Source organism: Lontra canadensis, unplaced genomic scaffold (genome assembly GCF_010015895.1).
Source record: "Lontra canadensis isolate GAN:19392208 unplaced genomic scaffold, GSC_riverotter_1.0 scaffold154, whole genome shotgun sequence".
Taxonomy (NCBI): Eukaryota; Metazoa; Chordata; class Mammalia; order Carnivora; family Mustelidae; genus Lontra; species Lontra canadensis.
This window is the reverse complement of record NW_022631148.1, coordinates 1,287,859-1,313,008: the sequence shown is the minus strand read 5'-3', so window position 1 is coordinate 1,313,008 and position 25,150 is coordinate 1,287,859. Positions and strand designations below refer to the sequence as shown.

The window sequence follows — 25,150 nt, the reverse complement described above, 5'->3', positions numbered from 1 at the left end:
AACTGTATTTTACTTCCTGATGAGTCTGTTCATTTACCAAATATTTATTGAGAACATAGAATGTTGCCAGGTACTGGGAAATTTATCTTACTGATAGCTGAAAAGTTTAGGTGGTGTTTAACATTTAATGTACTTATAATGAAATGATCTATAAAAAGAATATATATGCTTGTTTAATTGTAACAGAGTTGCCACAGGTAGAACAAAAGGAAATGGCGTACATAGCAGCATCACAGAGGCCATACCTGATACGTCTTGAGTTTGAGGAAGACATTGGTGATAAGTTGCTGGGTTTTTGTTGTTTGCTTTGATTCTAGCACTTAGAATTCCATTATTATTTGTTGCTTCTTGTTTGAGGAAAAATCACTAAAGAAAGATTTTTAGTTTAAAAATCTCTTTGTTTCATCTACTAAACCCTAATTGGCTTGCTTATTTGGGATGGACACATAAAGCAACACATTCTAAAATCAAGATTTACCATTTGCTATTTTGACAGAGTATGAGGTTGAATGATTGTGTATTTTGAGAAGGATATCAAGCAGCTATGTGAATGATTTTATTAGCTCTAAGCATAATGTAATTTAAATCTCTCTGTGGTAGTTCAGTGATGATTTATTTTGAGGTTGTGGTCTAATCTGTAAGTAGAGTAAATGTAAACTCTGACTGAAGAACCATGTCATATTCTTTTTTGACTACTTCTTGGGGCATCCTGGCATTGTTATTAACACTGTTTACCATTTTGCTTCTAGGAGGTCTGTGCTTACTTGGTGCATATGCTGACAGTGATGATGATGAGAGTGACGTTTCAGAAAAACCAGCACAGTCTAAAGAGGCAAATGGAAACCAGTCAGCTGATATTGATAGTACACTGGCCAACTTCCTAGCGGTTAGTGGTGCTTTTGTTTGGGTTTTTAATTATTGAAGCCACTTTGGGACCTGGATCTCAAGTGATTAGCCTACTTTTTTGTCAGACTCAGTGTTTCCCACTCCCTTCTTTTCCCCTTCTATCTCTCTTCCTTAGTCCCTCCCCACTGTTCTCTTCTCTTTTCTTTCTGTAAAGGTTGTAAGGAGGAGAAAAACGGAGAATTACAGGGTTTGAGGAACTTTTATGTAGTTGGGAGATGAGAGTTTTGATTCGAGAAGCTGAAAACTGTGTAGAACCTTTTTTTAAAAGATATCATTTATTTATTTGACACAGAGAGACAGCAGGAGAGGGAACACAGGCAGGGGGGTGGACTTTCTACTGAACAGGGAGCCCAGCTCAGAGCTCAGACCCAGGACCCTGGGATTATGACCTGAGCCAAAGGCAGATGCTTAACAACTGAGCCACCCAGGTGCCCCCTAGAATTTTTTTATAGTGGTTGTCATCTTCAGTTTTCTGGTTTTGAGGTTATTAATGCATTTGTTAATGTTTTTATTCTAAAGGAGATTGATGCTATAACAGCTCCTCAGCCTGCAGCTCCTGTAGGAGCTTCTGCTCCACCTCCAACTCCACCTCGACCAGAGCCAAAGGAATCAGCAACATCTGCGCTATCTTCTACTACTTCAAATGGAACAGACACAGCTCAAACTGCAGGGTGGCAATATGATACTCAGTGTTCACTAGCAGGAGGTAAGTGGGATCCTTTGGGGGTTTTTGTTTGTTTGTTTTTGATCTTTTATTTTACTTACTTTTTAATTTTTTTAAAGATTTTATTTATTTATTTAACAAGAGAGACAGCAAGAGAGGGGACACAAGCAGGGAGAGTGGGAGAAGGAGAAGCAGGCTTCCTGCAGAGCAAGGAGCCCAACACAGGACCCAGGGATCAGGACCTGAGCTGAAGGCAAATACTTAATGGCTGAGCTACCTGGGTGCCCCTATTTTTTATTTTTAAAATATTTGTCAATGAGAGAGTATAAGCAGGCAGTGGCAGTGGGCGAAGCAGGCTCCCTGCTCAGCAAGGAGCCTAATGCAGGACTCAGGCCCAGGACCCTGGGATCATGACCCGAGCCGAAGGCAGCCGCCTGACTGACTGAGCCTCCTAGGCATCCCTGATCCTTTGATTTTTAAAGAAATCTAAAGTGCAATTTTTTAAAGGTGTTCTAGGCATTGACATTGCAAAAGATGAAAACCCCTATGCTTTAGCCCCAGACTTTAGGATTGTGGTCTTTTAAGTTCATTGTTTGTTTGTTTGTTTTTAAAGCAATGGGTTTGTGTGTGTGTGTGTGTGTGTGTGTGTAAGATTTTAATTTATTTATTTGACAGATCACAAGTAGGCAGAGAGGCAGGCAGAGAGAGGGAAGCTTTCTTAAATTCTGCATGAGTGAAATCATATGTTATTTGTCTTTCTCTGACTGACTTTGCTCAGCATTATACTCTCTAGCTCTGTGTTGGGAATCAGCAAGATTTCATTCTTTTTTATGACTGTGTAATATTCCATCATGTATATATACCACCTTCTTTATTTATTGATGGATTCTTGGGCTGTTTCCATAATTTGGTATTATAAATAATGCTATAAACATAGAGGTGCATAGTATCCTTTTGAAATAATGTTTTTGTGTGTTTTGAATAAATACCCAGTGGTGTGATTACTAAATCATAGGGTAGCTCTATTTTTAATTTTTTGAGGAACTTCCATACTATTTTCCACAGTGGCTGCACCAGTTTACATTCCTACCAATAGTGTAAGAGGGTTCTTTTTTCTTCACATTCTCACGAACACCTATTCCTTATTTTTTTTTTTAAGATTTTATTTATTTATTTATTTGACAGACGTCGCAAGTAGGCAGAGAGACAGACAGAGAGAGAAGGGAAGCAGGCTCCCTGCCGAGCAGAGAGCCCGATGTAGGGCTCTATCCCAGGACCCTGAGATCATGACCCGAGCCAAGGCAGAGGCTTAACCCGCTAAGCCACCCAAGCGCCCCATATTCCTTATGGTTTTTAGCCATTCTGACGTGTGGGGTGATACCTTGTTGCAGTTTTTTTGTTTTTTATTTTTTTTTCTTTCAAGATTTTATTTATTTGATAGAGACTCAGTGAGAGAGGAAACACAAGCAGGGGAAGTGGGAGAGGGAGAAGCAGGCTTCCTGCTGAGCAGGGAGCCTGATTCGGGGCTCGATTCCAGGACCCTGGGATCATAACCTGAGCTGAAGGCAGACACTTAACGATTAAGCATCCCAGGCGTCCCTGTCTCGTTGTAGTTTCGCATTTCCCCGATGATGAGTGATGTTGAGCATCTTTTTATGTGTCGGCCATCTGTATGTCATCTTTGGAGAAATGTCTGTTCATCTCTTCTGCCCATTTTTATTTTATTTTTATTTTTTAAAAAATATTTTATTTATTTATTTGACAGAGATCACAAGTAGGCAGAGAGGCAGGCAGAGAGAGAGAGAGAGAGAGAGAGAGAGGAGGAAGCAGGCTCTGCCGAGCAGAGAGCCCAGTGTGGGGCTCCATCCCAGGACTCTGTGATCATGACCCAAGCCGAAGGCAGAGGCTTTAACCCACTGAGCCACCCAGGCGCCCCACTTCTGCCCGTTTTTAATTGGATTATTTGGTTTTTAGGTGTTGAGTTATGCAAGTTTTTCAATATATTTTGGGTACTAACCCTTTATCGAATATGTCATTTGCAAATACCTTCCCCCATTCAGTAGGTTTTTTAGTTTTGTTGATTAGAAATTTGTGTTTTAAAATTTGTTTTATTTTCTTTTAGTTGGAATTGAGATGGGAGATTGGCAAGAAGTCTGGGATGAGAACACAGGATGCTATTATTATTGGAACACACAAACAAATGAAGTGACTTGGGAATTACCCCAGTATCTTGCTACCCAGGTACAGGGAATACAGCATTACCAACCCAGGTAAGAATATACTTGAAAAAGAAATTACTTAAGAAGGAAGTTAGAGTTTTATCTTTTGTTGATAATATTTGCCTTCTGTTTCTCTTGCTAAGTATATATATACGTGTGTATGTGTGTATATATATATTTTGTTTGTTTTTAGTTCTGTAACAGGTGCTGAAGCTAATTTTGTGGTTAATACAGACGTGTATACTAAGGAGAAAAATGTTTCTGTTTCCAGTAGTAAAAGTGGACCAGTCATAGCCAAGCGAGAAGTTAAAAAGGTCAGTTTCATGACTTATTTGCTTATTTCAAATCTAAAGAACTTGACTTATTTTTGCACAGGTATAGACATCTTCTGTTATTATTTTACAACCAGATGTGAAAATAAATAAATGCTGATTCTTAAAGCTTTACTTAATGTTTATATTTAAGATGTAGCATTTATAACAGTTGTCCAGTTTAGTGGTTCTTTTGGAACTTTAGGGTACCGCCGAGGTTCATTGGGTCATTGTGAAGGATGGGGGAGCAGCAGGCAGGGCTTCAGATCTCCTTTTCCACTGCAGAATAGCTCTATTTTGGGAACCCCACGTAAGTTTTTTGTTTTTGGGTTTTTAAAGATAAGCTGCCATAAAAATTAAAATCTATTATTAGTAAAATAAGCATTTCTATAGCCTCGTAAGACAAAAGTAAGTTATATTCTGTAGTGTGTGTGTGTGTGTGTGTTGAATTTTAATTTATCTTGAATTTTAAATGATGAATTTAAATGGGGAGTATGGTAAGTATTTTCATGGGGTTCTTGACTGACTCAAGTAAGTAGAGGATGCAGCTCTTGCTCAGGGTTGTGAGTTCAAACTCCATGTTGGGTGTGGAGCCTCCTTAAAAATAAACACACACACAAATACACACATACTTTTAGAATAATTTGGTCTTTATAATAGAAGGGACATAGACTAAATATTACCCCACTGAAGGAAATGGGCACTTTAAGTTTAATCACACGTTTCATTTTAGAATTATTTTACTTTCCTCTAAATCACCTTTCTAGTGTGCCTGTGAAGTTATGTCATTATACAGAAGGGTGGAGATTATCTAGTTATATGTTGAGGTGACAAAACTTTTTCTTTTTTAAAGCAGACTTACTCTTTTGCCATCTGAATTGTTTTTAGTTTTGGAGGCAGAGCAATGGGTGATAGAAAGGTGGGCAGTTTAAGGAGGGCTGGTGAGTGGTAGAGACAGGCAGAAGTATATAGAAAATCTGAAAAAGGTGAACAGAGGATGAAGACCAAAACTAAGATTCCGGAAAGGTAGCTGCCTAGCTCCCAATTTCATCATCCTGTACCAACCTGTCTTTCTCATTTGATGTCTTGTGATCAGTTCCTTTTCTGACACAAACTGGTTTCTGGAAAGGGAATCCTTTCTGTTTTGGAGGTTACTGATCTAAATTACAGGTCTGCCTCAAGGATGTGTGGAGCAAGGGTGACCATTAATTTGTATACTTGAAGTTCAAGGCAATGTGGCCTACTTCTGGAAAGACCTGGATTCTTTTTACTCCTGATTGGGGGAAAAACCCAGCCTTGGCAGGGCCCAGATAGAGTACAGAAGGCAGATGGGCGCTGGGTTCAGGAGAAGGAACTGAAAGACTAGTTGTTTCAGTTGTCATCTGACTCTCCTTTACTGCCCCTCTGGAAACTGACAGAGGATGGGGCTCTGGCAGGAACAGCAGGTGGTCTTGGCTTGGCCCTCTGACTAATGAGAACTGCAGACAAAGGGCCTGACAGGTAGACTGAGAGTCAGTGATTGGCAACTGACAAAACTCAGATCTTTAAAAAAAAAAAAAAAAGTGGGGGGTGCCTGGGTGGCTCAGTTGTTAGGCGTCTGCCTTCGGCTCAGGGCATGATCCCAGGGTCCTGGGATCGAACCTCGCATTGGGATCCCTGCTCAGCAGGAAGCCTGCTTCTCCGAGACTCTGTTACTCCCCCTGCTTGTGTTCCCTTTCTCGCTGTGTCTCTGTCAAATAAATAAAATCTTAAAAAAAAAAAAAAAAAAACACCTCAGATCTTATTTCATTTTAAAATTCTGCTTCTGGTAACCTGGCTTTAGACTTGAAGAATAAGGATATGTATGAATCCCACCCAGAACTAGGTTCTAGTTCAAATGCTGCTTTCTTAAAGTAAGATATTTGTATTATATTCATGTGAGGAAAATTGTACAAACATATTACTAATCTGTTGGTAGCCAGTGGCTTTTAAGACTATCCAGTAGTAGGGGTGCCTGGGTGGCTCTGTCAGTTGAGCTTCTGCCTTCAGCTCAGGTCATGATCCCAGGATCCTGGGAACGGGCCCCGCATCAGGCTCCTTGCTCTTCGGGGAGCCTGCTTCTCGCTCTCCCTTTGCCTGCCACTCCCCTGCTTGTGTGCGTGCACACTCTCTCTCTCAAATAAATAAAATAAAATTTAAAAAAATCCAGTGATTGGGGGTACCTAGGTGGCTCAGTTGGTTAAGCGTCTGCCTTTGGCTCAGGTCACAATACCAGAGTTCTGGGATCAAATCCCACATCAAACTCTGCCTAGCAGGAAGTCTGCTTTTCCTATTCCATCTGCCCTTCCCCCTGCACAAGCTTTCTCTCCCTCCCTCTCTTTCTCGCTCTCTCAAATAAATCTTAAAAGAGAATATCCAGTGATTGAAAAATGGTCAATTTTGGCATGAACAAATTGAATATATATTCAGGTGAGGGTTGTTTTTTCTCTATTTTTTTTTCTAAGATAAATGAGATTATTTTACCCTTTATAGGAAGTAAATGAAGGAATTCAGGCTCTCTCAAATAATGAGGAGGAGAAGAAAGGGGTGGCAGCATCACTGCTTGCTCCTTTGTTGCCTGAGGGAATAAAAGAGGAAGAAGAGAGATGGAGAAGAAAAGTAATTTGTAAAGAAGCAGAACCAGTCACAGAAGTGAAGGAAACCAGTACCACAGCAGAAGCAGCAGCAACGATAGTTAAACCACAGGAGATTACATTGGACAACATGGAAGACCCTTCTCAGGAGGATCTTTGCAGTGTTGTTCAGTCTGGAGAAAGTGAGGAAGAAGAGGAACAAGATACCCTTGAGCTGGAACTTGTTTTGGAAAGAAAAAAAGTAAGGTTTTGAAGCTTTTGTTAGATGCCTTTTCTCTCTTCTGTTGGACTCTGGGATCATTGTGCTCAGTTTACTGCCATTACTGGGATTTTGTTACCTTTACATCTAGTGATGTTTAAGCTTATACAATTAAAGTTTGAACTGTGGAGTTGTAGTTCTTTGGGTTCCTGATGGTGCTTTTGATAGTTGATAGCTAATAAAAACTGATACTGCTCTGATTTAAAGATAGCTGGATATAGTGAATAATACATCTTTTATTTAGCTTCTTAACAAATGAGCATTGTAAATTTTTGGTGGTAACTTGGTTTTCACCCCCATGGTTAAGGCACAGGTTGACTTCCAGTGATCACCCATGGAATTGTTCACATAGTTAAATGGGCCTTGTAAGATTAAGAGGAATCAATAATTTCATGTGCTTTCCTTTCAAGAAAGATGGTCCATAGGAAACTTTCCTGATTGAGAAATTGGTTTTTGCCTATTTTCTGCCCTGATTTTTCTTGGAACAGTTTCATTTACTACTTTGAATATGGAGTAAAATCTTAATGGGTGTTGTAACAGGAATATCTTCTTGAAGTTTTCCCCATTTTGAAAAATTTGAAGCTATGGAGAGGGACAAGCTAAGTTAGACTGTGTCTATTATGTTCATATATTGGAAAATTTGTCTCAGTGGATCTCTGGGACCTATCCCATTCAAATTGATGTTTTTTAAACTACAATCATGAATAAGCATTTAGTGGATACTAATAAAAAATATGAGCATAATGCTTGGCTCTGATGGAAAAGTGTATTAAGAAACACTTCCTGTTCTCAAAGCATTTTAATTCTCATAATATGTGGTTATCATTCCTGATATTCACAAATGCTTAAATGTTGGTAAACAGCTAATGACACTCTTAACTTTGTTGTCCTGTTCCTCTTAGGCAGAGCTACGAGCCTTGGAGGAAGGAGATGGTAGTGTGTCAGGGTCTAGTCCGTGTTCTGACATCAGCCAGCCAGCATCTCAGGATGGAATGCGTAGACTTATGTCTAAAAGGGGGAAATGGAAGATGTTTGTTCGAGCTACAAGTCCAGAATCTACTAGTCGGAGTTCCAGCAAAACTGGGCGAGAGACTCCAGAAAATGGAGAAACTGGTAATTCATGTTTTACTTTAAACTTTCAGAGTTGAAAGGTGTAGAGGGAGGGCGCCTGGGCAGCTCAGTTGTTAAGTGTCAGCCTTTGGCTTGGGTCATGATCCCAGGGTCCTGGAATCGAGCTCCGAATCAGGGTTCCTGCTCAGCGGGAAGCCTGCTTCTCCCTCTCCCACTCCCATGCTTGTGTTCCTTCTCTCGCTATCTCTCTCTCTGTCAAATAAATAAAATCTTTAAAAAAAAAAAAAAAGGTACAGTGGGAAAATCCTTTCCCTTTTTTGGTTCCCTCTGAAGCAAAAAGGAGATAGCACTTAATCCTTTCATGGAAGTGCTGGAAAGGAAGCTTTCCTTTCACTTCTTTTTCTATCCACCTCTAGTGGAGGAGTAAGAGTTAAGAGCTGCCATCCATTGGGTTGTAGATTCACTACTACCTCTCCCTCAAAAGAAAAGACTGATTCCACCCTTTTTAAAAAAAAAAAAAAAAAAAAAAGATTTTATTTATTTGGTGGAGAAATCATAAGTAGGTAGAGGGGGAGGGGGAAGCACACTCCCTTCTGAGCAGAGAGCCCAATGTGGGACTTCATCCTAGGACCCTGAGATCATGACCTGAGCCAAAGGCAGAGGCTTAACCCACTGAGCCACCCAGGCGCCCCTGACTACCCTTTATAAAGAAATCCTGCTGTAGTAGTCTTGATCTGTATTAAGTCCATGGGCTCTCGTTAGCTCACTGTTTACAGTTGGTAAGCAAGGCTGGCAGGGACCACCTGTGGCAAGTGCAGCCTCGTCTGTGTTCTCTCTGTATACAAGTTGCCTAGCCTCTGGTTAGTTGTTTAGATGGATTGGTCCTTTCATGAGGACGCAGCTTATCTCTGTGCAGGGTAATGTAGAAGACACCCTGCTGTGGCTTTCCAATCTGTTATCAGAGCTGGTATTTTGGGGCACCTGGATGGCTCAGTTGGTTAAGCGTCTGCCTTCTGCTGAGATCATGATCCCAGGGTGCTGGGATCAAGCCCCAAATGGGGCTCCCTGCTCAGTGGGGGGCCTGCTTCTCCCTCTCTCCAGGTTGTACTTTGTCTCTGTCACAAATAAATAAATGAAATATTAAAAAAAATAAAAATAAAACCTGTAATATCTTAATCTCCATTTGGCCTTAATTCTGTAGTGGAAAATTAGCAATAAGATTTGTGTACCAAACCTTAGTTATGTGTCCCTAACAGAAGATCCTTTATACCTATGGTTAAAAAACTACAAATACAAAACACAGTAATAAGTAAATGCAAACAACCTTGTTTGAATTTTTCCTTTTTAATCAGCAATATAGAAGAATAGGAAGTAAGAATCTAAAAGACCTCCTTCGTCTTTTCCCTATTCTCATTCCCTACCCCTGAAGTCTATTTTCTCTGTCCTTCATCTAACTATATCCTTCCAGACCTTTCCTCTATATTCATTTTCTAGTTGTGTATGTATGTATAATGTATACATGTGCATATGTAATTTTTGCCATAGATGCGATTAACCATATGGATTGTTAGGCGACATGCTTTTTTCACTTAAAGTGTTTAAAATTATTGTTTTTAACTACTAAGTGGTAAAGATATTTTCATTTAACTCTCCTCCATAAGTGGACATTTTTGTTGTGTCCATGTTTAACTCCTTAAAATAATGTTGCATTTGTATTGTCCAGTAATAGCTATAAGCCATTCAAATGTCCCAAGATGGAATGGATAAATTCTGTTGTGTTAATAGTCAAACATTGAATCATGGAACACTACATTAAAAACTAATGATGTACTATATAGTGACTAACATAACATAATAAAAAAATTTTATTTATTTGAGAGAGCATGAACAGAATGGGTGGGCAGAGAGATGGGGAGCCTGATGTAGGGCTTGATCCCAAGAACCTGGGGTCATGACCTGCACTAAAGGCAGATGCCCAACCAGTTGAGCCACCCAGGTACCCATTCCAATATATTCTTGCTATTGAATACTAAACAGCTGTAAAATATGAACAATCTACAGTTAATATGGATCAACATGATTCTAAGAAACAGTAATATTGAATTTAAAAAGCTACAGAAAATAAAAAGCTACAGGAGAATACGTAATGTTAACATTCTGTTTATGTAAGTTGGAAAATAGGCAGAAATACTGTGCTTAAAGACCTATCCATGATGAAACTAAAGGAAGGTACTTAACCACTGGGGTAGAGATTATTATGTCTGGTATGGACATAATAGCAGAGGTACTGTGAACTTCAGAAGTACCAGTGATAGGGGCGCCTGGGTGGCTCAGTGGGTTAAGCCGCTGCCTTCGGCTCAGGTCATGATCTCAGGGCCCTGGGATCGAGTCCCGCATCGGGCTCTCTGCTCAGCGGAGAGCCTGCTTCCCTCTCTCTCTCTCTCTCTCTCTCTCTGCCTGCCTCTCTGTCTACTTGTGATCTCTCTCTGTCAAATCAATAAATAAAAAATCTTTAAAAAAAAAAAAAAAAAAAAAAAAAAAAGAAGTACCAGTGATAGTCCGCCGTAATGCTGGGTTGTAGTTACTTGAGTGCTTACTTCATTCTTTATGTTTATTATAATACTTAACAATAAAAACAGTGCTATAATAAACATTTTGGTATATATATCTTTATGTAGATTTAGTGTCATATAGTATAGATTCCTAGAGATACATTACTAGACTGGGACTAGGAGTTTCCTAGAGATACATTGCTAGGTTAAGGGGTATGTACATTTTAATTTGATAGGTCCTAATTGCCTTCTAAAACATTCTAGTGTTAGGGTGTCTGGGTGGTTATTGGTTGGGCATCTGACTTAGGATCACGGGATCTTGGGGTCCTGGGATGGAGCCCCTCATTGGGTGTCCTGCTCAGTGTGGAGTCGGCTTCTCCCTGTCCCTCTGCCCCTCCACCTGCTCAGTGCTCTCTTTCTCATAAAATCTTAGAAATATGTAAATATTGTAGTCTTAGAGTTCTTGTGGTGGTATCAGTTTTTTTTTGTTTGTTTTTTTAAAGATTTATTTATTTATTTATTTGACAGAGATCACAAGTAGGCAGAGAGGCAGGCAGAGAGAGAGAGGGGGAAGCAGGCTCCCTGCTAAGCAGAGAGCCAGATGCGGGACTCTGTCCCAGGACCCTGAGATCATGACCTGAGCCGAAGGCAGAGGCTTAACCCAGTGAGCCACCCAGGCGCCTCGGTGGTATCAGTTGTTAAATTCTTATACCTACCACCAAATGTAAGGTGTCTAATGAATTACATACTAATAAGTGGGAGAAGTTGGTTTCAGTTTGAAAATGCAGGAATATTAGTGATAAAGAACAAGGCCATTATATGATGAGGTTATGTACTTAGGATAAACTTTTAGGCTGATAAAAGCTGTTGAAGGTGATACTAAAAGTCACATTACTTCTTCAGATCAAGGATTAATCAGAGTCAAGAAAAACCTTAAATTTGGTTATTTTCCTTAAAAAATGACTGATAGACTCATGACAGACTGATTTACATTGTATATGTGGATTAGTTTGGTAAGTGGTAAGCTAACATCCAGAGTTCATATCTGTTACTCCATTTAAGTTGATGGTAAGTCTCTTGTCTATTGAAGATTCCCACTAACAGACATTACCAACCAGAAGAGTAGATGGGTCCAATAAAGGTTGTCCGCAGGTCTTAACCAGTTCAGAAATAAGATTATTAGGTAGTTTAAAATTAATATTCCTCTGATTTTGAAAGCCTTTTTTTCAAAACCCAACTCATAAAGAATCTTTTTATATATCCTAGGTTTGATATGTAGCCTTTAAAAGTAATTAAAGCAGTGGTATTCTGGAATAGAAGATTAGAAAAAGTAAACAGATAAAGGAGAAAGGAGCAGCAGAGACTAATGTAAACGAATTAAGTGTTATTTATAGACTTTAAGAAAGGTGATTATAGGGGTGCCTGGGTGGCTCAGTGGGTTAAGCCTCTGCCTTGGGCTCATGTCATGATCTCAGGGTCCTGGGATCGAGCCCTGCATCCGGCTCTCTGCTCAGCGGGGAGCCTGCCCTCCCCACCCCCCACCGCCTGCCTTGCCTCACTGCCTACTTGTGATCTTTCTCTATCAAATAAATTAATAAAAATCTTAAAAAGGTGATTATAAAGGATAAAGTTTTTTGGTTTTATAAAGACAGTAGGTAGATAAATCATTAGGGTTTCTTTAATAAGGAAAACAGGTAAAGGAAAAAGTAACTTTTTACAGATACCTCTGCTACAGGGATAAGAAAATATATATGGGATACTATGTTAGTATCGGTCCTTTAATTTCACATGTTTCTTTTGTAGTAACTGGTGCTGACACTTCAGAAAAAACAGATGAGAATTCAGACAAAGAGATGGAAGTAGAAGAATCTCCAGAAAAGATAAAAGCACAAACAGCGCCTAAAGAAGAAGAACAGGATTTGAAAGTATGTATATTACTTAATATGGTCTGACATACAATTTTTTTTTAAAGATTTTATTTATTTATTTGAGAGCGAGAGAAAGAGAGAACATGAGAAGAGGGAGGGTCAAAGGGAGAAGCAGACTCCCTGCCTAGCAGGGAGCCAGACGCAGGACTCGATCCTGGAACTCCAGGATCATGACCTGAGCCGAAGGCAGTCACTCAACCAACTGAGCCACCCTGGTGCCCCTTAACAAATATTTTTAAATTGGGCAACCATTAAAGTACATCCTTTATTAGCAAGTACAGTGATCTTTACCTCCATATATAAATCATTTATGGTGGCGGAAATGTCATATTTCAGGGTGAAATACTGAATTATAAGACAGACTTGTTGCAGAGAAATTATCTATAATTCTAAATGCTTTAATTGCTTTCTTAGAAGTTAAGCCTTCATTTGAAAGCAATAACAGCTTATCAAATATAGGCTTTTCTAGTTGGGAAGAACTGAAGAGCCTAAAAGTCACAAATTTAATTCCTGTGTGAACTACTTGGCCTTACACAAAGGCAAATTTAGTTCCAGTTTTATTTGAAGCCTCATGTCATGAGAATTGGACCACGTAAGTATGAGGCTCTTAAAGGTTGATATGTTGGAAAAGCTATTTAGCACATTCTTTTGACCTGAAAGAGTTTATCCAGTCACTGACCTGTGTACGACCATGTGAAAGGGACTGGGAGAATTAATTTTGTTCAGTGTGTAGGTAGTAAAAGAGTTAGTAATGCATAAATGATAGTTTGGACACTGTTGGGAGTTGTATCATTTAACATCTATTTATACCTGCAGAATCCTGAGTTGTCTCAGAGTATGTATACATTTAATTTCTCTAGACTTGTCATTATTTATCGCTTGTTATGTGAATTAGTTTACTTAAATTAGAATCTTGTTTTCTCTACATAACTTATTTAGATGGAGCTGTTTAAGAAGGGCTATTTCTAGGCAGACCCTTTTTTTTAAATCATATTTAAGAAAAATGAAAGATTTTACATAATACAGAAAATACTGCTGATTCAATTCTATTTCTTCCCTTTTTTCATTTCTTGCATTGCAGTTTCAGATTGGAGAACTGGCAAATACCCTGACAAGTAAATTTGAATTCCTAGGCATTAATAGACAGTCCATCTCCAACTTTCATGTGCTGCTTCTACAGACTGAGGTAATTTAGCCATTTTTGGTTCCAGTTGGTCATGGTTGGTCATTGATTAAAATGCTGTATGTGTGAAGCATTTGTTTTACTTTTTTATTTTATATTTTTAAAGATTTTATTTATTAGAGACCACAAAATGGGGGTGTGCAGAGGGAGAAGCAGACTCCCTGCTGAGCAGGGAACCCAACCCTGGACTCAATCCCAGGACCCTGGGATCATGGCCTAAGCCGAAGGCAGATGCTTAACCAACTGAGCCACTCAGGTCCCCTGTCTGTCTTGTTTTAATCCTAAATTTAAAAAAAAATTTTTTTTTACACTGTCTTTCTTGAAGCTTGCAGTCTTTTTTTTTTTTTAAGATTTTATTTACTTATTTGACAGATCACAGGTAGGCAGAGAGAGAAGTTGAAGCAGGCTCCCCGCTGAGCAGAGAGCCCAATGTGGGGCTCGATCCCAGGACCCTGAGATCATGACCTGAGCTGAAGGCAGAAGCTTAACCCCCTGAGCCACCCAGGCGCCCCATAAATTAAAATTTTTAACATTGGTGCATATTTGAACCACCAACCCAGGAAATAAAACTGTCTATTAGCTAAAGCAAAACATAATTATGGAGGTAAATACTGAGATTTTATGTGTGTTGATAACCACCTTCAATAGGCGTATATTTTATTTTAAAAATGTTTGGGTGGGGGACTATCTGAGTGGCTCAGTCAGTTAAGCATCCAACTCTTGAGTTTGGCTCAGGTCATGATCTCACGGTGGTGAGATTGAGCTCAGTGTTCAGCATCAACTCTGCCTGTCTCTATCTTCCTCCACTTGTGTTCTCTCTCTCTCTCTCTCTCTCTCTAATAAATAAATAAATAAACTTAAAAAAAATTTTTTTTTTTTTTAAGATGTAAGCTCTCTGCCCATTTTGGGGCTGGAACTCAAGGCCTTGAGATCAAGAGTCCCATGCTCCACTGGCTGTGAATGAGCATATATTTTAATATAGACCCGTTTTCTGACAAAATTCTATTGATAGTGATCAGATGAGGCCATGTCATGTTGAAAGACTTTGTACGTGCTACGAGATTATAAATCTGTTAAGAAAAGTTCTGGGGGCGGCTGGGTGGCTTAGTTGGTTGGGTGTCTGCCTTTGGTTCTGGGATCAAGTTCCGTATTGGGCTCCCTGTTCAGTGGGAATTCTGTTCTCTTTGCGGCTCCTCTTGCTCGTGGTTGCTCGCTCTCTCTTCCCCAAGAAATGAATAAAATCTTAAAAAAAAAAAAAAAAAGAAGTTCTGAGTTCTGTTTGTCACCTGCATAGTTTACAGTATGGCATGTTATGATTTAGTAAGGAAGTTCTCCTGTAGGAATCTGACTTCCCTAAGGACTGAACTTTTGTTTTTGATGAGGAACATTACTGAACTATCTACCAAACAAAGGTAAAATTGCTAGGGAATTTTCCTGTCCAAAGGGGGAAATAAAAGTGCTACTTGTTTTCAGGTACTGGAGAGCTGGCAGTGTAAAAAGTACTGGAGTACTGAAGTCCAGTCTCATTTTTCAGAACTCTGCAGAGCAAACAAGATTTTTTATGAAACTAAGATGATTTGTTTTTTGTTTTTGTTTCTGTTTCTTGGTGTACTTTCTTTTTTGTGAGAGTATAGCAATACAGTCATGGACCAGAAAACGTTCCTTTTACTGCTGCTTCTTGACGTAACAAGAAGTCTTTAACTTATTTCTCTATTTGTTGATTCTAGACTCGGATTGCAGACTGGAGGGAAGGGGCTCTTAATGGAAATTACCTTAAACGAAAACTTCAGGATGCAGCAGAACAACTAAAACAGTATGAAATAAACGCCACTCCTAAAGGCTGGTCCTGCCACTGGGACAGGTACGCACTCTTCTCCCCTTTTCACCTTTCACCTTTGACATCTCAGACATGATTTGTGATCACCACCACCTGACGACATGACAGCCTGTCTGGAGACTGAGAGCAGCTGCGGTTAGCGGTGCTGGGCAGGCAAAGCACCGCAAGCACTTACAGAGTCTGGGCCAGCCACACGGAGAAACAAAAAGCAATGTTTAAAGTGTTCCATGTAACGGATTTTTTCCCAAGATGGACAAAGCTGGTTTTTACTCTCCAGAGTGTTGTTGCACGGAGTAGGGCGGGCTTGGGGGTTAAGCGCATGCGAGAGCTCTGTGCGCTTTACAGGACCTCTGGAAGCAACTACTCCTGATTAACCTCGGTGAAGTTAAGGAAAGCTTCGTGCCTGAAGATGTGAATGAAGAACAAGATTACTATCTTCTGCCAGCAGGTCAGATGAAAATATTTCTTTTTATATTTGGCTTTTCTTGATTTTTTTTTCGTTATTTGAAATCTTTGCTCTTTTATTTTTCAGCTCCCAGATCCTCTCCCTCTCTTTAGCTTTCACTGTGTTTGATATCAAGAGTATGAAATGTGAATTCCACGGTCCAAGAGGGGAAGAGTCACCTTTCGCAAACTTCGTTGTTCTCTTCTTTGGAAGGGAAATTAGTGTTCTAGGATATTGAGTCCCTTCGTTAATGCAACTTGAAAGCCTGTTAAGCATTGGCAAAAAAAAAAAAAAGTGTGAGAGGTGTTTTCTAAGTCATCTGTTGGAATGAGAGGGCTCAGGGCTGTATTCACAGAGCTGCTGGCAGTGCAAATAGCTTTGAATTATCGTTGGTTCTTCATTCTCAATTGTCAAAGCTCTTTGTTGCCTTTGTGAATAGCAGTCCATTAAGAAGAGGTTCGTCCCTGTGAGAGCAGACTGCTGTCCTGGGACAGGACCAAATGGAAGTGTCTTTGTAGGAGAATGGGTCTTAAAACATGTGTTTTCTTTCTTGTAATTTAGGGATCATAGACGATATTTCTATGTAAACGAACAGTCGGGCGAGTCTCAGTGGGAGTTTCCAGATGGTGAGGAGGAGGAGGAAGAGAGCCAAGCACAAGAAAGTAGAGACGAGACTCTTCCTAAACAGACTTCGAAAGACAAAACTGGCACTGAATCAAATTCTGCAGAATCATCTGAGAATTCCACAGGTGGGACAATTTACCCTATACTAATTTAGAGAGAAATAACTTTTGGGGGGAAAAAAATGACTTGTGTTAGTTGATACCATAAAAGAAGGAAATAAATCAAGAGTTTCTATTAAAAAATAGTGACTTGACATAAAATTATAAGTTAATTCTGAAGAAAACTAAGGCAGTGACTACTTGGAAATCAGCATACTATTAATTTCAGACTTTGTTAAAATGTGAAATGATGAGCCAAAATATTTTGATTTTAAGAATGTCCTAGGGGCACCTGGGTGGCTCAGTCATTAAACATCTGTCTTCGGCTCAGGTCATGATCCCGGGGTCCTGGGATCGAGCCCCTCATCAGGCTCCCTGCTCAGCAGGAAGCCTGCTTCTCCCTCTCCCACTTCCCCTGCTTGTGTTCCCTCTCTCAGTGTCAAATAAATAAATAAAATATTTTTTTTAAAAAGTGTCCCATAGGTGCTCCCTTCTACTTTTTAGATGGGATGCTTCCTGATTCTTGCATCATTTAATAAAGTGAATTAGATCTTAACAACAACAAAAAATTGTCCCATGTCCGCAGACAAAGCTGTGTATCCAGTAACAGGGATGCAAATTAATGTTAAGGAACTAGTAGTTGAAATGTCAATATCTACGTGGAGGTGATAATGGGGTTTTTGTTCTGCAGTTCTACAGAAAGCTTAGTCTATTGGTACTGTAGCCTCATTTTTCCACTCTAGTCGTCTTAAAGACGTATGGTTGCTAAAATGTTTTGACGAAATGGTATGAAATTATGACCATTGTTTCAGATAAGCGAAATAATTGATGCAAATTGGTGCAAATTGCCAACAGTATTATAGTATAAAACAATCAGGATGGCTCTGAACCTATTTAAAGTTTTCATAGAGGTCTTATGTTTGTTGTATACATTTAAAAAATAACTTTCATAGCTCCTTAGTTCTCTGAGAATCTTGAGAGCGCTAAAGAGAAGTGGCTTGATTTCTGCATTATGGAAGAAGATGCATTTTTTTTTTCCTTTCCCTCTGAATCCAGTGTTCTTAAAATAACAAAAATAAGTGAATAGTGAAACATAGTCAGTACTATGATTTTTAGCAACCATTTTGATCTGAAAAACTGGTAGCTCTTTGTTAAAATAATAGCAAATAAAGCAGGAGTCTATGGTTTGGCTTTTAAAAGAATAAACCTTTTGTAGATAAAGACATGGAATTTGTTGGTAACTTAGGGAGTGAAGAGCTGAATTTTTTTGTCCTCTGCTTATCAAAAATGATACGTTATTTATTTATTTAAGATTTTATTTGTTTATTTGATAGAGCAAGAGAGGGAACACAAGCAGGAGAAGTGGGAAAGGGAGAAGCAGGCTTCGTGCCAAGCAAGGAACATGATGGGGGCTCGATCTCAGGACCCTGGGATCATGACTAGAGCTGAAGGTAGATGCTTAATGACTGAGCCACCCACGCACCGCTTTACTTACTTATTTTCTAAAAATATTTTATTTCTTTGAGAGAGAAAGAGATAGCGAGAGAAGGAGTACAAGCAGGGGGAGTGGGAGAGGGAGAAGCTGATTTCCTTTGGAGCTGGGAGCCCCATGTGGGGCTCGATCCCTGGACGCTGAGATCATAACCCAAGCCAAAGGCAGATGCTTAGTGACTGAGCCACCCACGCCCCCAATACTTTTGTATTTATTTGGCTCCCTGATACCAAACAGAAAGTTCTGATAATATACCAAATGAAAGTGGTTGTGTTACCAAATGGTTTTGTTCATTTCTTAAATAGCCTAGGGATAATTATCAGATCACTGAATAAAAAGCCACATTTGGCTACAGTGCTAATTTTGCACATAGCAAAGGGTATTTTGATTTTACTTCGTATTTCAGAAATATATTTTCTCAAGTTAGAGTATTTTACTAACATTCTCACAAAGAGATTTTCTTTTAAATTTTTTCCCCCCCTCTTTCAGTAGCAAAGATAGCTATGTCTCATAAGTTGGTTTTATCACTTGTTTGCTTTTTAGTAGTTAGTGAACTGAAGAGGCTTGATGTAGTTCTGGGAAGAAGACTTCTCCTGAGCACTGTCTGATGTCCCTTGTATGTTGAAGAGCTGAATATTCCAGGGTTACTGATTCTTTAAGTGTTCTCTGAACACCTTAGACTTAAAAGTTATTTTTTCCTTTTGTTGATGACAAACACAGTTGGGTACCATGTGGTAAAGGGAAGACTTGGAGACATTCCTGTCTGATTAAAACAATACTAATTATGCTGTAGGAAAAAGCCACTGATAATCCTGCTTATATTCTTAAGCCTCTTTAATGAGAGCCACTAAAACTTTGATAAACTTGATTTAAATAAAACCCAAATCTTACACTAAGGTCTTTGGGATTTGAGAGTATTTCTGATTACTAGTTTAAGCATATAAAGAAGGTTTGTTTAATATATTCTGTTTGTCATTGTCATCTCAGCAGTGGTTAAAACCATCTTTTAAGAGAAGAAAAATTACTACATTGTGCGGAGCAAGGAAGTTTCCAAGTTCTGTTCATTTTTTAATCCTTGTTCATTGTTCAAATTTAACATCTTGTCTCTAAAGACAAGTGATGTCTAAAATGTTTGTCATTTATGTTAAATTTAGCTGCTTTTCAGAAGTCTGTGGATCTGTTTGTTTTTTTTTTATAACTTCTTGCTTTAAATTGTTAAACTGTCCTCTTGGTTCAAAATACTAAGCAAAAGTTTTCTCTTTGGAGCAATACAGGAAAACAGTAAAGGAAGCCTGCCTTCAAATAAAAACAAAGATGCATAGAAAAAAGTTGTTGAAGAGCTCAAAATTCGTGTCTCCACACTATTTTAAGCCTGTAGTTTTCAAATTTATTAGTGTATAGTAAAAGCTGTGTTTACCTTTAATCTCTCCTTGAACTTTAGACTTAAATGTTACCTTAAATGGCAAAATATACCAACTGGGTTGTATTTAGAAATGAAGAGAAGCAATATGCAATAGAACATCCCTGGATATTCAAATGGATATTTCTTAAGTTTTTTGTGTCTGAGCTAAAGGAGATAATTATCAGTATTGTGTCTAAGCTAAAGGAGATAATTAACAGTATTAAGATACAGCTTTTGTGTTTTGAGCAACTTAATATGGGATTCAGATATTAACCAGAAATGCTTCTTGTTTGCTGCTAAATTTATCAAGTCTAGTTTATCACATATTTACACAAAGTTTAATTCTGGTTGGCTTTGCTGAAGGTTGTAAACCACATTATTAAATTTGAACCTGTATTTCCTTGAGTTGCTTTGTATAGCAGCACATTATCATCATAAGCATATCTATACTGTATTATGCTTTTAGATGAGAGTGTAAAATTTGACTTGCTGATTATCTACCAGATGTTGAAAGTTTAGAAGCTTGCTAAGTTATTAATTCTCAGTATTTATTTTCTTGGGTTCTGATGTGATCTTGATATTCTGTTATTATGTAATACAGTAGACTGCTTGGTCATACCTGGACTTTATTCATCTAAAAGTTAGTGTGTAAATTCATATTAGATATGACCAAATATAAAAGTCAGGTGAGGCAGTTGAAGTCTTTTAGCTGGAAAACTGCATTCTTGTTTTCTGGTGACTGTTTTTTCAGCACTCTTTTCCTTTAATCAACTTCTCAAAATAATTACAGTGAATTTTGTGAATCATCCTCTTAAAGTCTTTTACAAAAATATATTACATATCTGCTCCATAAAAACTAAAGCTGTCCTAAAAGCCAAATGGTTTATGGTGGCTTTGGTTTTACCTTGTTGAGAACCAGTGTGGTGTCTTTTGGGGCAACCAAGGTAAAGGGTTGTATCCTTGTTGAGAGACTGGTAATAGCACCCTTATTTAATCCACCACTTTTCACCATGAAATTTAACAGGTGATTACATTTGTATCTCTTCTCCATGAGAAGTGAGATTTATCTAGCTGTGATTTCTAAAGCTCTTAGACCTCTGTCATTTCACCAGGACTTCTTGGTAAAATAGCACTAGACTAGGAGTCAGACCTGGCCACTGAGAGCTGTATGATCTTAGGCAAGTCATTTTCCTCCTGGGTTTCATTACCTTTGAAATGAGAGAGTTGAATTAGATGATTTCTCATGTCTCTTCTACTCCTAAATTCTATGATTTTTAGGGAGAAAATTCCCTTCAGCATTCCTGGGATATATATCTAATAGTCCCATATATTGTGAAACTTCCCTATTGACGATAAAGAGGGATGGGGAAGGCTACAAGTAAGTATATCCTCCTATTTTCTTTAACCCTTAAAGCTTTTCCCAGGAGAGAAAGGAAAAGAATTAACTGGCTTTTGCAGAATTTGAGAACTGATTCTGCAGCTTTTTACTTATAATTTCTTTTTAACTCAGACTCCAGCATCAATTTCACATCCTCTGGGTCTTCAAACACCTTTTTCATGTGTGCCTTCATTATCTTGTACCTTGAAGATTTGTTGTTCTAAATTTCCCTTTTCTCCTTACAAAAAAATTGCCCTTCTTGATTTGTGTTGCTGTGATTCAGCAAGTGTAACTCATTAAAAGGTGCAAAGGAATGATAAAGTTCACAAGAAAGAGCACCTTGCAAATGGGTTTTTAAAACCTAGTAACTCAAATTAATTAAAATAAGTAGAATTCAGAACAGGTGCTTTGAATGAGTGCTTCTCTGGGTCATCCCCAATCAGTCATCTAGCTCACTTAAAAATAAAATAACATGGAATCAGTATTGCAAATGCACATTATTCATTCCCCTCTTCGTTTTTGAAGTTAAAAAGACCCAGAGTTTTGCCTTCTAGTTGTGTATGTTGAAACTGTGAATGTTTGAAATAAGAAACATCAGGTTCAGATGACCAGATTTCTCACTGAGTTGATGTGGTGTGCTTCATTTATTCATCTATAAATCTGGACCCAAAGAACAAAACTAGTATATAATATAGCTGGGGCAAATACTAACTGTGAGGTGCATAAATTCATTTTTCCATGGTAGTCATTTTTGAACTGAATTGCTTAATATTTCAGTGACCTCAGTGTAGAGTAGATGCCTGGGGGTCTGATTTTGTCTCACTAGTCACTTGAACATTGGTGCGAATGTAAGCCACAGAGTTTTTGTCTTGCCTTTGCCCTGACTCCTGTTTGTTTTTATAGGTTCTCTTTGTAAAGAGTCCTTTTCTGGCCAAGTTTCTTCTTCATCACTCATGCCACTTACTCCATTCTGGACCCTCCTTCAGTCAAATGTGCCTGTGCTTCAACCTCCATTACCTTTGGAAATGCCACCACCTCCACCTCCGCCCCCAGAATCCCCTCCTCCCCCTCCCCCGCCCCCTCCTCCTGTAGAAGATGGTGAGATCCAGGAGGTAGAGATGGAGGATGAGGGAAGTGAGGAGCCTCCTGCCCCAGGAACAGAGGAGGATACTCCATTGAAACCTTCGACACAAACCACAGTTGTAACTAGCCAGGTGAGAAATACTGTTTGGCATTCTGAAGAGTTTCTGGGGACTGGGGCACGATTTGACACCATGTTTTGTTTTAGAAGAGGATGTTTAATCAGGACTTTCAGCCACTAACTAGATTCTCTTTGTTTCAGAGTTCAGTTGACTCTACTGCCTCTAGTTCGCCTTCCACTAAAGCAGTAAAAAGAAAAGCTACAGAAATTAGTACTGCAGTAGTTCAGAGATCAGCTACCATCGGTAGTTCTCCAGTACTCTACAGCCAGTCAGCTATAGCTGCAGGTAAACCTTGTGATTAAAATGTTTTCCTCAATGTGTTATATCTTTGTTTTCAGGATTAGATGTCAGGTAAAGGCTTTTCACTTCATTATTTTGTTTATATAGATGCCACACCCAGTGTGGAGCCCAGTGTGGGGCTTCAACTCAACAACCTTGAGATGAAGAGTACAACACTAACCACTGAGCTACCCAGGCACCCCAAGGTCTTCATTTTAAAAACTCTTTCTAGGGGTACCTGGGTGGCTTGGTCGTTAAGGGGCTGCCTTCAGCTCAGGTCATGATCCCGGTGTCCTGGGATCAACCCGTGCATCGGGCTCCTTGCTCAGTGGGAGGCCTGCTTCTCCCTCTCTCACTCCCCCTGTTTGTGTTCCCTCTCTCACTGAGTCTCTGTCAAATAAATAAAATCTTTAAAATAAAAAAACAAAACAAAAATCTTTTTCTATATGTTTCTTCTAGTTACTGAAAACTATTGTGTATCCTTCCAGATTGTTTTCTGTGCACTTATATGACTTCAGTAATTTTGATGTTTAAGTACCTTACTGTGGGGGTGCCTGGCTGGCTTATTTCGTAGGGCATGCAACTCTTGAACTCAGGATCATGAGTCAGTCTATCTGTTTATCTATTTATTTATTTTTAAGATTTTATTTATTTGTCAGAGCACAAGCACGGGGAGCAGCAGGCAGAGAGAGAAGCAGGCTCCCAGCTGAGCAAGGATCCCAGTGTGGGACTCAGTCCCAGGACCCTGGGATCATGACCTCACCCAAAGGCCAACGCATAATTGCCTGAGCCACCAGGCGCTCCTGTGGCTGTATATATATATATTTTTTTAAGATTTATTTAGTTGAGAGTTAGGGAGGAGGAGAGTGAAAGAAATCCTCAGGCAGACTCCCTGCTGAGCGTGGAGCCCAGCTTAGGCCTTGATCTCACTTTCCAGAGATTATGACCTGACTCAGACATTTAACCAACTGAGTCACCCAGGTGCCCTATGGCTATATTTTTTGAGGAAAAGGTGTACTGACATTTCATAGGTGATCTAACCCCCAGTTCTCTTTTCTGTCTTTTCCTCATTTTTGCTTGTCACAATATCCTTCTTACAGTCTTGTTTTATGTTTTCCGTGTTAGGTCACCAGGCAGCAGGGATTGGACACCAGTCTGCAGGGATTGGACACCAGGCAATATCAGTTAGCCATCCAGCAACAGGAATGGGTCATCAAGCCAGAGGAATGAGCTTGCAGTCAAATTACCTAGGACTGGCATCAGCTCCTGCAATTATGAGCTACACGGAATGTTCTGTCCCAATGGCAGTGACTGCTCCCACACTGCAGCCAGTCCAAGCCCGAGGTGCTGTGCCTACCACTGCCATTATTGAACCACCACCACCACCACCTCCTCCTCCTCCTCCTCCACCACCACCAGCTCCCAAAGTGCCACCACCTGAGAAGACCAAAAAAGGAAAGAAAGATAAGGTAGAGTAAATCTAAGTTTCTATTTTAAAAAAATTTTGGGGTACTTGGGTGGCTCGGTTGCTTGGGTCATGATCCTGGAGTCCTAGGATCAAGGCCTGCCTCAGACTCCCTGATCAGCAGGGAGTCTGCTTCTCCCTCCAGCCCTTTCCCCTCTCGTGCTGTCTCTCTCTCTCAAACAAAATTTAAAAAAAAATTTTTTTTTAGAGCACCTAGGTGGCTCAGTTAAACATCTGCCTTCAGGTCATGATGCTCAACTGACTGAGCCACCGAGGTGCCCCACGATTCTATTTTTTTACATCCGTTCTGGCAATATAGGACTTTTAATTGGAGAGTTTCGTTTATATCAATAAATTACAGATTTATTATCAGTAGTTACTAAAAGGGGAGGACCTACCACTACTGTTTTGTTACTTGTTTTCTATAGATATCCTATAAAGCTTTTTATCCTCATTTCTTCTCTTACTGCTGCCTTTTGTGTTTAGTTGACTTTTTTTACAGTGACACATTTTGATTCCCTTGTCATTTCTTTTTGCATATATTCTGTTTATTTCTTTGTGGCTGTTGTGGGTATTACATATAATGTGCTGAAGTTACAATAATCTGTTTTAAACTAATACACTGCACTGCAGACAAAAAGCTATATAGCTGCACTGCACTGTTATAAATTACGTCTTTATATGTTGTACCCATTAATGTAGTTTTAAAAGTATGTTTATGCTTTGCCTTTTAAATTTTTAGAAGAGTAATAAGTAGAGTTACAAACCAAAATCATAATCATACTGGTTTTTATATTCATTCATGTATTTATCTTTACCAGAGAATTTTATATTTTTGTATGGCAAGTTAAGTTCTGGCATCTTTTCATTTCAACTTGAAGGACTCCACTCCCTTAAGCATTTTTTACAAGGCAAGTCAAGCAGTAAGGAACTCCCTCAGCTTTTGTTAATTTTGGGAACATCTTAATTTTTTCCTTATTTTTGAAGGAAAGTGTCGCCTGGTATATAGAATTCTGAATTGGCTTCTTTTTAATTTCACCCCTTTAAATATATCCTCCTACTGTCTTTTGGCCTATGTCATTTCTGCCAGAAATCCTCTGATAATCTTATCGAGGATCCCTTATATATGACAAGTCACTTTTTTTTTTTTTTTGCCTTGATTTTAGATTCTCTTTGGCTTTTGACAAGTTATGTCACACTGTGGTCTTTTGGGGTTTATACTA

General features: G+C 39.1%; 1 protein-coding gene across 2 annotated transcripts in view; it reads left to right on the top strand.

The window, feature by feature from the left end:
- Window positions 1–25,150, top strand: part of FNBP4 (formin binding protein 4) — a 38,203-nt gene that overhangs the window by 3,668 nt on the left and 9,385 nt on the right. For both annotated transcript variants that reach the window (XM_032844522.1, XM_032844520.1), the window contains exons 3-15: window positions 750–886; window positions 1,426–1,612; window positions 3,693–3,840; window positions 3,983–4,103; window positions 6,612–6,953; window positions 7,874–8,084; window positions 12,398–12,519; window positions 13,604–13,708; window positions 15,433–15,566; window positions 16,549–16,736; window positions 21,885–22,195; window positions 22,324–22,468; window positions 23,588–23,931. In XM_032844522.1, the coding sequence (XP_032700413.1) occupies window positions 750–886; window positions 1,426–1,612; window positions 3,693–3,840; window positions 3,983–4,103; window positions 6,612–6,953; window positions 7,874–8,084; window positions 12,398–12,519; window positions 13,604–13,708; window positions 15,433–15,566; window positions 16,549–16,736; window positions 21,885–22,195; window positions 22,324–22,468; window positions 23,588–23,931 (2,495 nt within the window). The remainder of the gene's footprint in view (window positions 1–749; window positions 887–1,425; window positions 1,613–3,692; window positions 3,841–3,982; window positions 4,104–6,611; window positions 6,954–7,873; window positions 8,085–12,397; window positions 12,520–13,603; window positions 13,709–15,432; window positions 15,567–16,548; window positions 16,737–21,884; window positions 22,196–22,323; window positions 22,469–23,587; window positions 23,932–25,150) is intronic.